This window comes from Erythrolamprus reginae, chromosome 9 (genome assembly GCF_031021105.1).
Source record: "Erythrolamprus reginae isolate rEryReg1 chromosome 9, rEryReg1.hap1, whole genome shotgun sequence".
NCBI lineage: Eukaryota > Metazoa > Chordata > Lepidosauria > Squamata > Dipsadidae > Erythrolamprus > Erythrolamprus reginae.
This window is the reverse complement of record NC_091958.1, coordinates 25,981,305-25,997,518: the sequence shown is the minus strand read 5'-3', so window position 1 is coordinate 25,997,518 and position 16,214 is coordinate 25,981,305. Positions and strand designations below refer to the sequence as shown.

Here is a 16,214-nt window from a genome sequence, read left to right as displayed (position 1 = left end):
ATGCACTCAGTGACCATCATGATTCACTTTATAACCATTGTAAAATTGAGTCAAATCACTTGGTGACCCGCTTAACAACTGCAATGACGTACAGTGGAAATTTCAGGTTCAGTGGTGATCGTGGAGTGGAGACTACTTGTACGCCTATGACATTTCCCCAGGAAGATGTTGGAAATTGCTAAGTGTAGAATCAGATTTGCTGCTCCCAAATGCTGGAGTCCATTGGCTGAGATGGAGCTTTGACTGGGTCAATATTGGGTTTCTCCTAATGCTTTTCCTGGAATGTCTCACTCTAATTCTCAGTGGTTTTTCCTCCTGGCATGAGCTAATGACCCAGAGCTGGGATGCTTGTGCTGTCATAATCCTGTTTGCTTCTGTTTTTCGACTCTGAAGTTCTTTATTTTCTCTTTTGTGGTGTCTACACAATTCTGGACAAATGCTAACCTTGGCTGGTATGTGGTTATGATACTACCAATACCAAGCCTTCTGTTTTCTTCCACAGGTGGCTGGCAGTGGAGGTGCTGATCTCCTCCCACAGGTGTGTACTTGCAGCTACAGGATGTGGTGCTGTTTGGGTATACTTAGGGTCTCCTAACCTTTTTAATAGATAGAATATGTGTTCATTTCCATATTCTGTAAAACCTGGGAATCTTGATATATCTGTATTCAGGATGCACAAGATTAACTATCTTGTGCATGAATTCCAAAATTTGGGTGTATTTAAGACAGGTACTATGATTAGAGAACTTCTAAGCTAATTCTTAGGTGGTACAATGGCACCCCCAAGCTTCCTGTTTTAGAGTTCCTCAGCTGGCAGTCCTATTGCTGAGAATTCCAGAAGTTGAAATCCACACATCTGGAGAAAGCAGGCTAGCTGGATCCAGCTCCAGTATTTTCTTAGCTGCCATCCTCCCGAGCTACAAAGACCCCACTACCAAATCATCACTATCCATGTTGTAAGCATCCTTTGGTTTCCCACCTGTGTGTGCAGTTTTCCCACAAGAAAGCTCTTCCTGATGGCATCCTTCACAGTGAGGGCAACACTTTCCTATTGTTTTCATTGTGGCTTCCCACTCCCCCCTTTTACTGAAGGCAGGTTGGGCTGCACTAGTGCTTCTACCGGGTACCTGCACATTTTCCCACTCACCTGTTGATGAGCATCTCTGCAAATCTGTTCCTGCTTCTGGAATTTCCCCATTTTGCTTCAGTGAAGAGAAGCCAAAGGGCAGCCTTGGGTAGCTGCCATAGGTCAGATGTCTGTCTGTGGTATTAATCCTGCTGTTCAGTACTTTTGGCTTCTGCCTCCACATTTGTTCCTTGCCCTTCTACTCACAAATACTCCTGACACAGGACTTGGGCTGCTTGATGATCACCATCTTGTTAATTCTTTTCTGTTTCTTCTGTTGAATAGCTGACTTGTCTTTTGAGTGCTTTTATGCTTCAGTAGTCAGAATGGTCCACAGTGAAATTAACATCTTGAAAAACCTTTACAAGCATCTAAGATAACAGATTTTAAAAATTATTTAAATTTTCCAGTTGTTGAAAGGTCTACCAGTAGACTCTGGACCAAGAGTTGGCAAAGTTTCTATGACTTGTGGATTTCAACTCCCAGAATTCCTGAGCCAATCATGCTAGCCTAGGAATTCTGGGAGTTGAAGTCCACATGTCAGAGAAGAGCCAACTTTGCCTATCCCTGACCTAGACAATCCAGTAGGCATGGGCAATCTGCAGTCAAGTAGATGTGAGTCCTGTTGACATCAGTAAGACAGTATGCCCAATGTGAGCAATCTCTTAGCTTCAGGTGATACCTAGAACTTGAACTAGGGCTGAATTCTTGTGTGAACTCTCAGTTCTCACTTTCCCTAACAACTCAGTGGGCAAAATCTAACATATTGGGACCATCTGCCTGCAACATGTTATAATTCTGATTCTTGAAACTGTTAGTTCTTCAAGCTTTGGCATAATGACCAGCAAGTGAGAAGTACTCTGAACTCTAATTTTTGACTGAGCAGAGTTCGTGAAAGCTGATTTTGGTTAACAGTTCTTGCTGGCAACCTAAAATTAAATGGAGCTGTTTTTTTCCTGCTGAGTTCTAGCACTGGAAGAACTACAGAATGGACCAGGATGAATTGTACACAATTATCATATTGGTCTATATATAGATCATCTTAATATTAAAAAAAATATGTGAAATGTTAGCAGTAACCTCCAAAGTCCCTTCTAATTCTGTTATTCAGTGAGATTTAGAAAGATTAAAGCCGCTTATCTTTTCTGGGGGGTGGGAAGGAGGGGCAGGGAAGATGACTTCAGGCTAGCTAGAGACATCCTCAAATCAAGGAGGCTGGAGCTGGTCCATGCCACTGCAAAAAGCCCAGCTGATCCTTCTTGTTCAGTCTTTGCCCCAGAAGGGTCTTTCAGTAAAATAACAGCAGAGGAGTTGAATGCTGTAATTTGGGGGAGATGGGGGGGGGGAGGAGAGGAGAGAGAGAGAGAGAAGGGCGGTGCTGGGCAAAGCATGGCTCTTCAGTGTTGCTGGATTGCAGGGATCTTGCTGGTTAGCACTGGTGGGACTTCTGTGGCTCCCCTGCTGATCTCTGCAGGAGGTCTTGGAATACGCTGGCCTTCTAAATTCCAAATGTATTTTCAAATTGTACTTAGGAATCTTTTGGGCCAATTCATGAGAGTGGGACTCCTCGTTTCAAAAGTTGCATGGCTTTTTTTAGTTTTTAGTGTTTTAGAATGAGAAAGGATCACAGCCGTCTGTTTAACTTCTTGAATGGAAGAGTCCAGAGCAATTTCAGCAGTTGATACTAAAAAATACATTTTGCGCAATAGGGTTTTCTACTTTTTGCTGAGAATTCTGACAGACAAAAGCTTTTCTGAAGATCATTTTCAGATCGTGCCAAACCAATCTTGTTTCATTCATAGTGACTGAATTAGTAGGCCAAAGAAAGGCCGTGCACATAGTATACTTAGATTTCCACAAGGCATTTGACAGAGCAGACAACAATCTACTTGGTAAGCTAGAAAAAAGTGGGATAGATGGCATTACCATCAGATGGGTTTTTAACTGGCTGATAAACTTTAGTCAGTGAGTTGTCCTTAATGGTACTACATCCACAAGGAGGTAAGTAAGCAGTGGAGTACTACAAAGCTCTGTTTTAGGCCCAAGTCTATACTCAAACTACTTAGATGAGGAAATAGGAAGGGAACTTATCAGTTTGTGGATGATACTAAAGTGGCAGGAATAGCCAACACCCCAGATCAAGGGTGTCAAAGTTGTATTGTCACGGTGGCATCACATTACATATAGGGCACTTTTTGCCCTTTGCTAAACATGGCAGTGACAGGGCCAACACGTGATGCATCTGGCCCACAGGCTGCGAGTTTACCAACCCCTGCCCTAGAAGATTGGCGCAAGATCCAGATGGGTCTTGACAGACTTGAACACAGAGCCTTATCTAACAAAATGAAATTCAATATAGAGAAAAGTAAAGTCCTACACTTAGGCAAGGAAAACCAAAAGTTTGAATTGCATTAACAGAAGGATACAGTCAAGATCAAGTGAGGTAGCCATACCACTTTATATGAAGCCTTAGTAAGACCACACCTGGGATACTGCATCCAGTTTTGGTCACCACACTATAAAAAACAAGTTGAGACTCAGATGACCTAGAAGGTCCTTTACCACTCTTTTATTCTGAAGCTTTTCTGAGCAGGTTTGATCTTGGGGCAGGAGAACAAGGAGAAGTGAAAAAGCTTCAATTTATTTATTTATTTATTCAATTACTCCTTAGACTCAGGGTGGCTTACAACATGTTAGCAGTAGCACTTTTTAACCAAGCCAGCATATTGCCCCCACAATCCGGGTCCTCATTTTACCCACCTTGGAAGGCTGAGTCAACCTTGAGCCGGTGATGAGATTTGAACCGCTGACCTACAGATCTACAGTCAGCTTCAGTGGCCTGCAGTACAGCACTCTACCTGCTGTGCCACCCCAGCTCTCAGCACGTTTTTTGGTTGCCACTGGATCACCTGAGTTGGGGGTTAGTTTCCCCCAGTTTCTACCCATTCACCTGAACTGGCAGCGACCCGCTGGTGATGTCAGGATGATCACTCGGTGCTGGTCCGTGCACGCCACCATCTTTTAATTTTTTAAAAAAAATTATTTTGCTTTTGATTTGTTTTCCCTTCTGGCATGCACAGAAGCCGAGTTCTAGCGCTGTGCATGCAGTCGCCATCTGTTTTTTGGCTTTGTTTTTGCCACGCAGCACGGGAGGAAGCGAACTGGCAGCAAGGTAAGTTAGAACCTCCCCCTGCTTCCAGCCTCCCCCTGCCCCTTTTGGCTCCCAGTTTGCTTCCTCCCGCGCTTGCTAGGCCCAAAAGGGGTGCTGGAAGGGGGGAGATTCAAGGGAGAAAGAAAGAAGGAGAAAGAAAGAAAGAAAGAAAGAAAGAAGGAGAAAGAAAGAAACCCTGTTTGGGGATTCCCACGTGCACAGAATTTGAGTTGAGAGCTGCTAAACTATGACTAAGCTACTCAACAGTTGAGCTCTAAGGATGCCAGATCATCAGTGGGCATGTTCTCAGTTTCAAAATGTCTGCTTTTTTTCTACTATCCAAGACCTTCAGGGGTTCTTCACAGGAAGGTAGGGAGGAGAAAGAGAGAGAGACAAAGGAAAGAAGGAAGGAAGGAAAAGGAAGGGGAGAGAGAGAGGAGACAAAGAAAAAGAGAGAGGAAGAGAAAAAGAAGAAGGGAGAGAAGAGAGGAAGAAGAGGAAGGAAGCACCACAAACCCTGCTATTAGACGTGGCTTCAGAAGACACTTTGAAAGAGCACAGCAATTTGGGACTCAGAGGTCATCTAGTCCTCCCCATGCTGCAGCAGGAAACCTTACATTGTCTGGATTATTTTGGTGCCTCTAACAGACAGGAAAATTGCCAGAAAGAGTTTATTTAGGACAAAGCTGCCATGCAGAGGAATGCCATGCAGAGATAGTCCTTGATTTGTAATAACAATTGAGGCCAAAATTTTGGTTGCTAAGCAAGAGCATTGTTAAGTGAGTTTCACTGCATTTTACTCAATCCATGCCATTTCCTGGCCCTAACAGTGATGTGCAAGCTAGGGAAGAACATCTGAAGGCATGTGTAATGTTCTAATGTACATAAGTTATTGTTAAATGTGTGGCAGAAAGTGGACTCTTTTTTCCCCAAATGCTGTGAGCGAGGTTGAATGTGTAGTTTTAGAAGTGCGCTCTCTCTCTCTTTGAGTGTGTGTACATACACTTACAGTATGTATAATAGATAATGTATGTTTTTATGTGCCTGTGTGTTATATGTATGTACACATATGGCATATATATATATATATAGGATTAAACAGTATATTTTGGATGTTCAGTGGTAGTAAAAAGATAGGGAAATTGTATCTCATTGAGGCCTTTGAGGCAAGGAGAGGCCAGGCACCCTAACTCTTAACCTGAGTGACGTCAAGTTGACCCCGCCCACCAAGTCACATGACTGCAAAGCTATTACCACCCAGTCACATAACCACGAAGGCATACCCACCGTCACATGACCATCAAGCCACACTCAGAGTGGCAGTAAAAAAAAAATTGGAACCCACCCCTGACCTAAGTGGCATTAAAGTTGTATACAGGTAGCTTCACTAGCCCCCACAGTTGTGCCTGGAATTTCCATGTGGAAGTCATTAGGCAAATCACATGGTGGTTAAGCCAATCTATTCTTGCAGTGGAAGTTTTTTCCCAGATGTCAGCAAAAAGTCAAGAGTTCCATGACTGTGGAACATTGCATATCTATCTCCATCCAACAATGTTGGGAGACTCCCAGGGTCCTTCAGCCCCTTACTGCAATGAGGAGACGATGGCCTTCTCTTTGCCCCTATGGAATCCCCCCAGGCTCTGGGGGCTGTTATTTGACGACAGAGTCAGAGACTCCTTGAGACTGTGACCCCCTCCCCTCCTGTGTCATCTGATTGCTGGCCCAAAGATTATATTGGAGCTTAATCTTGAGCTAGTAAAGAGATGTAACAAGACACTAGCTGGATTGACAGATGCACGTCCTCTTCAAGAATACGTTGTGACTTGCTTGGTCATCCTTGACTTGGACAGCTTTTCCATTCTTGCCTCAGGTGGAAAATGGTTTGTGAATGAGGCTACGTTGATCTTCCATAAGGGCCTGCTTGAGGCCCTGCTGATCTCTCTTGCCTCACTAACCAGACCTTTGAAGAACTTCCACAGTTCCCACCCTAACCCTCCCAACCCTTGGCTACTTCTCTGCTGGAGTTGTCTAAAACAGTGTTTCCCAACCATGGACACTTGAAGATATTTGGACTTCAACTCCCAGAATTCCCCAGCCAGCATTCGCTGGTTGGGGAATTTTGGGAGTTGAAGTCCAAATATCTTCAAGTTGCCACGGTTGGGAAACATTGGTCTCAAAGAGGGGCCGCCCTGGGCTTCTGGTGGCAGTGGCCATGGCCTCCACGTGGACGTTTCCTACCCAGGACCTACAGAGCCCTACGTGGCATAGGACCAGATTACCTCCGAGACTGCCTTCTGCTGCACAAATCCCAGGGTCCGGTCAGGTCCCACAGAGTGGGCCTCCTCAGGGTCCCATCAGCCAGACAATGTCGGTTGGTGGGACCTAGAGGAAGAGCCTTCTCTGTGGGGGCCCCGGCCCTCTGGAATCAGCTCCCTAAGAGATTTGCACTGCCCCCACCCTCCTTGCCTTCCGAAAAAGTTCAAAGATTCATCTATGCCTGGGATCATTAGATCTTCCCTCCCTCACCAACAAGTGTTTTAGTGTGTTTCCCAGAGTGAGTTTTTTAATTATGTTAGAACTTTTAGGTTTTTTCAATTATGTAAATTGAATTTAGATGCATTGTTATGTTTCTTTGGTATGTCGTCTCCGGAGAGGGGCGGCATACAAATCCAATAAATAAATGAAACAAGGGATGGCAACCTGGACTGCAGCTTTGCACGGCGTGATTCCCTTTCTGACTTGAGCTGTGTGATGATCTGTGTGATGGTGGTGACCTTTGTCTGGGACTAGAGCACCCACCCGATCTCATGCTTGGATTAGCTTCATGGGATTCGCCTTGGTTGATACACCTACTTAACTTCTAATAAGAGAATGTGCATTATTTGTGCATATCAGGCACAGGAGCTGTGCGGTTTTTTAAAGTCTTTTGTGCAAAGTCTTTTGTGTCTTGCCTGTGCCACCCAGGCCCTTAGATCTGCATCTACGTAGTTTCCGATGGAGTATCAATTGCAGAGAAGCCTCCTGCTCTCTCCAAGGATTATTAAGAATCAGGGAAGATTGAGAGTAGAACCAACGGCCCAAGAGAGGGAGGACTTCCCTTCATTGGTGGTGCTGAAGCCCAAGCCAGGGTGTCCTCTACTGGCCGGAGGCCGATATTTAGATCCCTGAACTCCAGGGCCTCCGTGTCTCTTTCCAGCTCTGATTTTTAATAAGCCTGACGGTTTTGCAGATTGATGACACCCCATCATGTGATTGTTCTAGGAATTCAGCTCTGGACTTCAGAGGAAACTGCTCTCAGTGTTCAGGTTCACATCAGAAATGAATGACTCGCCTGAGGCTTCTGATACTCTTTACCTGATGTTAAATTTGGTTTCCCAAAGATCAGCCTGGCTGAACCTTTTCCCCTTGGGTGCCTGATCCGAGGTGCTGTAGGAGCTTTTCTGGGCCGCCTTTGCATCGCAGATCCCCCGCTAATCTTTCCTTCCTCTTCTCTCACCAGATGAGTTTGATGCGTACATCATTGTGTCTTTCGTCAATGCCACCCTTGTCCTGTCTATTGGAGAAACGGTGGAGGAAGTGACGGACTCAGGGTTCCTTGGCACCACGCCCACCTTGTCCTGCTCACTGCTGGGAGACGATGCCCTGGTGCAAGTAAGGCCTCAGCTGCACAGCTGCCTTGCCCTTTTGCTTCGTCCACTAAGGGAAACTATTCCTCATGGGGGGGGGGTTGCTTTTGAAGCAGTTACGTGATTTGGGGGGGGGGGGCTCTTCCCCCCTCCATCTTTGCTGGTGTGATGGAATCCTGAGGAAAGGGGAGAAGAGATGCTGCCTAGGAAAGACTCAGACAAGAGGGGCAGCAGCCCCAGTGGCCTCTCAGCCAGAGGGAAGATCACCCTGAACGGAGCAAACAATTCAACTTGAGGATGGGAAAAATTGGTGCTTTCAGTCTTGCCAGATTGTGTTAATTTAGCTCATCTGTTCAAATCTCTGCTTGGGTTCCCCAGGAGGATTGACAGATAGGCTGTTTCTTTCTAAGGTAAAGGCAGCCATGGGATCTTCTGGCTCTCTTGACGGGAATATTACTTTGATGTGGATGCGTTTTAGGGTTGGATTAACAGCTGCTGGCTTGCAACCAGGGAAGAAAGTAGCATAGTGCTGGTATGCCCAGTTTAAACCAGTGGGATGGGTGGGGTTCCAGCCTTTCTTCCATCCATCCATCCATCTTTATTTCTTCCTTCCTACCATCTTCCTTCCTTCCGTCCTGGCCACGCCCATCCGGTCACCTGACCACCACGCCACGCTCACCTGAGGAGGGGTGGGGGCGGTGAGGATCATTTGTTAGCACCAAGTGGTGGTGGACTGAAACATTTTGGGAACCTCTGATTTAAATGAATTTCAGATGGCTGCCAGTTACTCTGCTTTTCAGTTGTTTCTGTGATTTGAATAATACAGATTTCTAAACTGTGCAAAATAGGGAACTTGCCCGCTACCAAAAAAATAACTTCTAAAAAAGGAGCTAACTATCAATGGAGTCAATTGACACCTGCCTGAAAAACACTACCCATTCTTTCCCAATTTCCTCGCTCACAGATGCGTCTGAAAATGTCTTTTTGTTATATCTTTGTTTTTAAAAAAGAGAGAGTAAATATTCAGGTTTGCTTTCATGGGATTATTTTTTTAAAAGAAGTGTAGTGCTTCTCAAATTGCTGGCTACTGAGCAGGTCCTCCTTCCTAGATTACTTGGAATGGGAAGTTCCATGGTCACTAGCCGCAAGAGAATTGCCCCGCTCTTTGCAAACCACGAGGGGTCTTGCCCTGAGAGGAGCTTCTTCTCAGAGCCTCTTTGTTGCATCCCTGCAGGTCTATCCAGACGGCATCAGGCATATAAGGGCAGATAAGCGAGTTAACGAATGGAAAACACCTGGGAAAAAAACCATTGTCAAATGCGCCGTGAACCAGAGACAAGTGGTGATCGCACTGACTGGAGGAGAGCTGGTTTACTTCGAGATGGATCCAGTACGTGAGCATAGAAAGAAGATTTGGGCTGGGTGGTAACCGGGAATGGCCAAACCAGCAGGTTGGTGGTGCTGGGTGTTGGTTGGGGGCTCTGAGCAGGGCCCGAACGTTTTGTTGTTAGTCATTGGGAGCCTGTGGGCTCAGTGGTGGCCTTTCTTACAATTGCCCAGTTTCTTAAAATGGACGGCTTGGAGATATGGGTCATCCTTGACTTACAACTGAAATGGAGGCCGCTACTAGGGTCGTACATTGGTACAGTCATAACGCAGATTACCTACACGACTGATCTGGTTTTGCAACTATTTTTTGTGATGGTCATGCTATGGGCCAGTTTTGTCAAAAAAGGAAGTGGCAGCAGGACCCTCAAAAGGATGCAATGCCAAGCAGCCGAAACGCCAGTGAGAGTCCTTGCCAGTCGAGCCCCTTTCCCATTTCATTGGCTGACCCGCTTCTTCTTGTCTCTTTGTCTCCCAGTCAGGACAGCTGAACGAATACACGGAAAGGAAGGAAATGTCGGCCGATGTGGTGTGCATGAGTTTGGCGAACGTTCCACCTGGAGAGCAGCGCTCCCGTTTCCTTGCAGTTGGGCTGGTAGACAACACTGTACGGATCATTTCCCTCGATCCCTCAGTAAGTGGCGGCCTTGACGTCCCGTGCTGGTTTCGTGTTTGAAGACCGATGCTGCATGCAATGCTCCCAGTTCAAGTGTGCCTGTCGGTTGTCAGAGAGCAGGTCGTGAGGCATTCTGTGCATGCACAGAGGGTAAAAGAACCGAAATGGAGGCATCCGGGTGGTGGACGGAGCCTCACGCTGCCTTGAAGACCTTCCCCTCTCCTACGACCGACAGGGATGATTGAACTGGGAACATTTCCCCCCTGTGCTGCATGCAATGTTTTTGCAAGTTTCATTTTCTGTGGATGAGAATATGCTGAGTGTGGGGCCTGTTGACGTTGGGTGCTTAAAAAAAGGGAGCATCTTGGAAATGCTGCAAGAGCTGTTTGACAACCCCCCCAAAAAAATTTCTTTCAGTCTAGTCCTATCTTACTAAATGCCTAGCACGCCATCTTTCTCCCCAGCCTCTGCTTCTGGGCATTCTGGAAGAAAGACACATTTCTAGCCACAAATAAGGATTCCGAAACATTAGTAAAAGAATGTTGCTTATCCAGTAGAAGTCCATGAAAAAATTAAAAGCATCACTTGAGTGGGAAATAGCTGCCTCTCCTCTTGCGCTCAATGGCTCTGAAGGCCCGTTAATGCAGCAGGGCTCCCCTGGAAGGAGCAGCTGGCTTCTCCCGCCATGCTCCCGAGTAACGGTGGGTTCTTCCTTCTCCCCCTTAGGACTGTCTGCAGCCTCTGAGCATGCAGGCTCTCCCTGCACAGCCGGAATCTTTGTGCATCGTGGAAATGGGTGGCGCCGAGAAGCAAGATGACCTGGGAGAACGGGGCTCCATTGGGTTTTTGTACCTGAACATTGGCTTACAGGTGAGGAAGCCCCAGGGACTCTTTCCAGTATCAAATCAGACAGTTAGAGACGTGCAGATGAAGACTCAATGATTGTAGAACTATGTCAGCAGCTCCTTCAGCAGTTTGAGCTTCCTGAGTTGGTGTAGAAAGAATATTCTTTAAAAAAATGTTTTAATTTATAGTACAGTTAAAAACAAGACATACATATAATAATGCAACATACAAACATAATACAAACAAATGAAAAAGAAAAGAAAAAGAAAAAAGTACTTGACAGACTATCCAGTTTACCTATATACATTAATCATTCCTTTTTTCTATTAATTTTTGCCAGTATCCATCTAAATTTGAATTAGGTTTTGAACCTCCCCACTGCTAACATGTAATCTTGGTTCTTCTTTTTTCTATCCAGTTGTATAATTTATTCCAGGTTTCAAAATAATCTGTATCCGATTTGTCCTTCAACTCTAGTATCCGTTTGTCCATCTCTGCAAATGATAGAATTTTGAATAAAATTTCCTCCTCTGTGGGGACATCTTTATTTTTCCATTTTTGAGCGTTTCCCTGAGCATTTCTAATATACCTGATAAATGATTGCACCTTTTTTGCTGTAAGGAGAATTTTTAAACCAGCCAATTCAGTCCACCAATACTTCCATTAGCCTACACAGCAAATGCTTGGATCTTATAAATTTCTTTCTTTATTTCTGTACCTTTATTTCTTTATTTCTGTACCTTTAATTTGATAGTCTAATTATAATGATAATATTAATTATAATGATGATAGTGGACAATCCTGTCTTGTTCATTTTTGAATTTGAAAACTTGTTTCATCGTTAACAATTTCTTTAGCTCTTAGACACACGGAAAGTGTTTGACAACGTTAAGTGGGACTTTCTGCGCCATCAAATAATCATGAATTTTGGGGAGAACTTTACAAAAAATGTCTAAATGCTTTTGCTATTGGGAAAGAAGAAGAGACCCCCTTGATCTCTCCAAATGAATGAATGGCTGGCCATGAGATGCTGTTGCTCTCTGCCCTTCCCGCCCGCCCCCCTCCTATGGGGCAGGACTTTCTGTGTTGGGAAGAGTCCCGTTGCTTCACTGAAAAGCTTCGGCTGCTGTTGGCTGCATTTCAGAATGCCTCATTTCTTAACTTGGAGAAGTTAGAAGTGCTTGTATACTTTAGGAGCGGTTCCTGCTCAAGCCAGGGGAGCTTGAAATGATAAATGTCTTGGACCCGGGTGCTAACTGGTTCTTCTCTCCTTTGGGCCATCTAGAATGGTGTACTCCTTCGGACTGTCCTTGATCCTGTCACTGGGGATCTGTCAGACACAAGGACCAGGTACCTTGGGTCCCGCCCTGTGAAGCTGTTCAGAGTCCGGATGCAAGGCCAGGAAGCGGTGAGTGTGATGCCACGGAGCACGTTGGGTCGCCCTCAAAGCCCCCACCCCACCCCATCCCCCGGGGGAGGTAGGATATTAATGGGGATTTTTAAAAAAAATTATTTTTAAAAGCTACATACGTCATGTATTTACAAAAATAACTTACAATATATATAATCATAATAATGGTAGCAATAACAGGCAAGTAAATCAACCGGAGGAGACAAAAAAACCAGACAAATATAAAACAAAGATAGAAATTAAAAAAACAACAACCAGAAACGGGATTTTGGGGATTTTTAAAGTGGCATAGTGTTTATGAAGCATCATTTTTTATCAAATACAAAATAAAAGTAGCAGCTGTGTTTGTAATTGTTCAAACAGCTGGCAGGAAAAGTGTTGGAGAGGAGGGAGGAGGGAAGAGGAGCTTCTCTGGAAAGGTTTAGGTGGAAAAACAAAGTGGTCTGAGCCTCTTTGTACAGGAGGGATGAGATGGGATGCCCGTACGATGCTTGTTCTTGAAAATGCTACGATTATGATCAAGTGCTGGGGATTTTAAGACATTTTGGACAGGAAACCCCAAGCTGTGACTGAAATAGGAACCAGAATCAAAACGTTGTGACCACACCGACTGACAACAGCTGTTCTGGTTATGGTTAAGTGAATTGTGTGTGATTGCTAAGTGTATGTCACATGACCGTGACTTCTCATCCTCTTCCTGTGGACTTTGCTTGTCAGAAGCTGGCCTGAAGGTCACAAATGGCAGTTCTATAACTTCTGGGACATTGTAACAGCTGCAATTGGAAGGACCAATCATAACTCCTCATTCAGCTTATAACTTTGAGCTTGCTAAAGGAGTGGTTCCTAATCAAGGACTACTTGTTACTTGATAGTAACTTCAGAAACCTGCAAATGGAGGCCAGAAAATGTGAAGATTCATTGGCAGGTTTTGTCAGGCACAAGAAATTGGGAAGCCAGGCTGAGCTCCAAAATGAGTACAAGGTTATTCCATGCTGCTTCTAAAGAAGAATCTGAACTACTGGCGGTCAAGACCGATTGGTGGTAGAGGAAAGTCAGTGGAACTCAAGGAGGGCTGGACTTAGATCTCTGGTGGGTCCCTCGAGCTCAGCCTGGTCACCTACATTTAGCCAGCTTCCTTCAGGTAGGGCATAGCTGGTCAGTCAAGTGAGAGGTCAGTGCTGAAGGCTTCAAATACCCACCTTTCCCCCTCATCTGCTGCTCACCTTTAATGTCCTACGCAGCAGCCCAGGAGATTGGAAGACCTCAAGAAGTCTTTCCCAACCTGGTTCCTCTTGCAGAACCTCGAAACTGCCAAGTTGTTTGTGAACGAAGCTGCTTGCAAACCCTGACCTGTCATCCGTTCGTGATGAAATGTGGGTCATTTATAGACACGTTTTTGATGCTCAGCCAGGGCAGCCCCAAGTCAGTTACCAGGATGTCAGCAGGATCTTGGATCGGCCCGGAGGTACTTCCTCGCGCGGAAGAAGCCCCAGGGAGAAGCCGTCCAAGCTTCCTTTCTGCTTCCCCCCCATTGCAGGTGCTGGCGATGTCCAGCCGCTCTTGGCTGAGCTACTCCTACCAGTCCCGCTTCCACCTCACCCCCCTCTCCTACGAGACCCTGGAGTTTGCCTCTGGCTTCGCCTCAGAGCAGTGCCCGGAGGGGATTGTCGCCATTTCCACCAACACCCTGAGGTTTGTGCAGATGGGGCAGAGCAGGGGAAATGGGGGTGTTTAGCCCTCCTGGGGAAAGAGGTGGGGGCTGGGCTGGAAGCGATTCTTCCGATTAGGGAGTCTTTCATCGGGGGGGGGGGGGGAGGAGAGAGCGCGTCTATGCACCAAAGGAGCGAGCAGAGGCAAACGTGTTCCCCACCCACCTTGGGCAGCCTGGGGAGGTAGCAGGATTTGGGGCTTCTTCCCCTGGGGGGCTCACAGAGGCAGCAGTAACATCTGGCTTTTGTCTCCCGCAGGATTTTGGCCCTGGAGAAGCTTGGCGCAGTCTTCAACCAAGTTGCCTTCCCGTTGCAATACACGCCCCGCAAGTTTGTGATCCACCCTGAGAGCAGCAATCTGATCATCATCGAGACTGACCACAATGCTTACACCGAGGCGACCAAAGCCCAGCGGAAGCAGCAGATGGCCGAGGTAGCTGGAGGAGCCCCATGCCTCTCTGCCCCTCTCGTCTCTGTCCGGCTTTTGCTCGGATGGGTCTGGTCACGGTGCTAGGCATCAGCATCAGAGAGGGACACGCGCTGCAGTGCAGAAACGATTCCCTTCTCCAGAAAAGGGGCAGAAGCAGCTTGTTTGATGGGAGGGCCCAGAAGGGATCCGCTCTGGGGGCTGCTCCTTCCCTCCCTCTTCCAGAGGGTCTTTCAGTCCATTTTGGGGCTGTCTTCCAGCTCCTTTCTTGGGGGTCTGACCGGTGCTGGCTGCTGAAGGGAGTGGACACGGGAGGGAGAGACTCTTGGGAGCTCATGCTCTCTCCGGAGGTCAGGGGTCCTGATCTTTTCCGGGGCTGCTGAGCACCTTCTAAGAAGACTGTGCAGATACCGCTAAACTTAGAAACACCTTAGAAATATGTGGAGCGTTGTGGGGTTTTCCCTTTGGAGGGAGGGTCTCTGGCTCCTGCGTGCAGCCACTTTTTCCCGCTCCAGCGTCAGGCCAAGGCACCAGAGGCCTTTGGGTTGGGAAATAGAAGCCCCGGCTGGGCGTGACCTCCATGCTCCCCCTTTCTCTCCTCACAGGAAATGGTGGAAGCCGCGGGGGAAGATGAGAGGGAGCTTGCGGCAGAGATGGCAGCGGCTTTCCTAAACGAGAACCTCCCGGAGTCCATTTTTGGGGCTCCCAAAGCCGGAAACGGGCAGTGGGCCTCGGTGGTCAGGGTGATGAACCCCATCCAGGGAAACACTTTGGACCTTGTGCAGCTGGAGCAGAACGAGGCTGCCTTCAGGTAGCCCCAGCTCTTCTGGATTCCCCTGCGCGCGCGCACACACACACACACACACACACACACACAAAGGTCTGGGCTTTCCCTTTGAGAGCCTGAGCTCTGATGAAGCCAGAAGAGCCAAGACTTTCTTTTGGCTTTGAGAGTGCAAATTGATATTGATTGATTGATTGATTGATTGATTGATTGATTGATTGATTGATTGGGCTTATATGCCACCCTTCTCCAAGGACTCAGGGCAGCTGACAACATATAAAAATACAAAAACCAATTCAAAGTCCAATATTTAAAGTCATCTAAAACCCCAAATTTAAAATCATACAGCCCTACTCAACTCACACCACTGTCATACTACAGGCTGGGGCTAGATGTTTAACGGCCCTAGGCCTGCTGGCAGAGGTAAGAGGCCAGGAAGGAAGGGGAGTTGGTTCCAAATGGCCAGGGCCACCATAGAAAAGGCCCTTCCCCTAGCCCCGCCAGATGACATTGCCTGACTGATGGGACCTGGAGAAGGCCGACTGTGGGATCTGACTAGCTGCTGGGATACGCGAGGCAGGTGACGGTCCCATAGGTAATCTGGTCCTAAGCCATGTAGGGCTTTGTAGGTCATAACCAACACTTTGAATTGCATCTGGAGACCAAACGGCAACCAATGCAGCTTGCAAAGTGATTGTGAGGTGTGGCCAGATCTTGGAAGACCCACAACAGGTTGCATGGCTGCATTTTGCCCTATTTGCAGATTCTCCTTCTCCCCTGCGGCCTCCTCTCCTCCCTTCCCAAAAGTGAGGGCTTTATTTTATTTATTTATTTTAATAATTAGACTGAGTCCTTCAGGATTGGATGGCATAGAAGTCGAAACTTCTCTGCCGCCCTCCTCAACCAACTCAGGGCGGTGGTTTGCTGCCTTTGACCCGGTTGTTCCTCTGCTTGCCCTCAGTGTGGCCGTGTGCCGCTTTGCCAACACGGCCGATGACTGGCATGTCTTGGTGGGCGTGGCCAAAGACCTCATCCTGAACCCGCGTTCGGTTGCCGGAGGGTTTGTCTACACTTACAAGCTGGTGAATAATGGTGAGAAGCTGGAGTTCCTACACAAGGTGAGATCCTCGCA

General features: G+C 46.8%; 1 protein-coding gene across 1 annotated transcript in view; it reads left to right on the top strand.

Annotated features, from left to right (window-relative positions):
* Positions 1-16,214, top strand: part of SF3B3 (splicing factor 3b subunit 3) — a 45,870-nt gene that overhangs the window by 22,208 nt on the left and 7,448 nt on the right. The window contains exons 12-20 of the mRNA XM_070760565.1: positions 7,777-7,928; positions 9,138-9,293; positions 9,768-9,923; positions 10,632-10,775; positions 12,037-12,159; positions 13,700-13,854; positions 14,130-14,304; positions 14,904-15,109; positions 16,044-16,200. Of these exons, the coding sequence (XP_070616666.1) occupies positions 7,777-7,928; positions 9,138-9,293; positions 9,768-9,923; positions 10,632-10,775; positions 12,037-12,159; positions 13,700-13,854; positions 14,130-14,304; positions 14,904-15,109; positions 16,044-16,200 (1,424 nt within the window). The remainder of the gene's footprint in view (positions 1-7,776; positions 7,929-9,137; positions 9,294-9,767; positions 9,924-10,631; positions 10,776-12,036; positions 12,160-13,699; positions 13,855-14,129; positions 14,305-14,903; positions 15,110-16,043; positions 16,201-16,214) is intronic.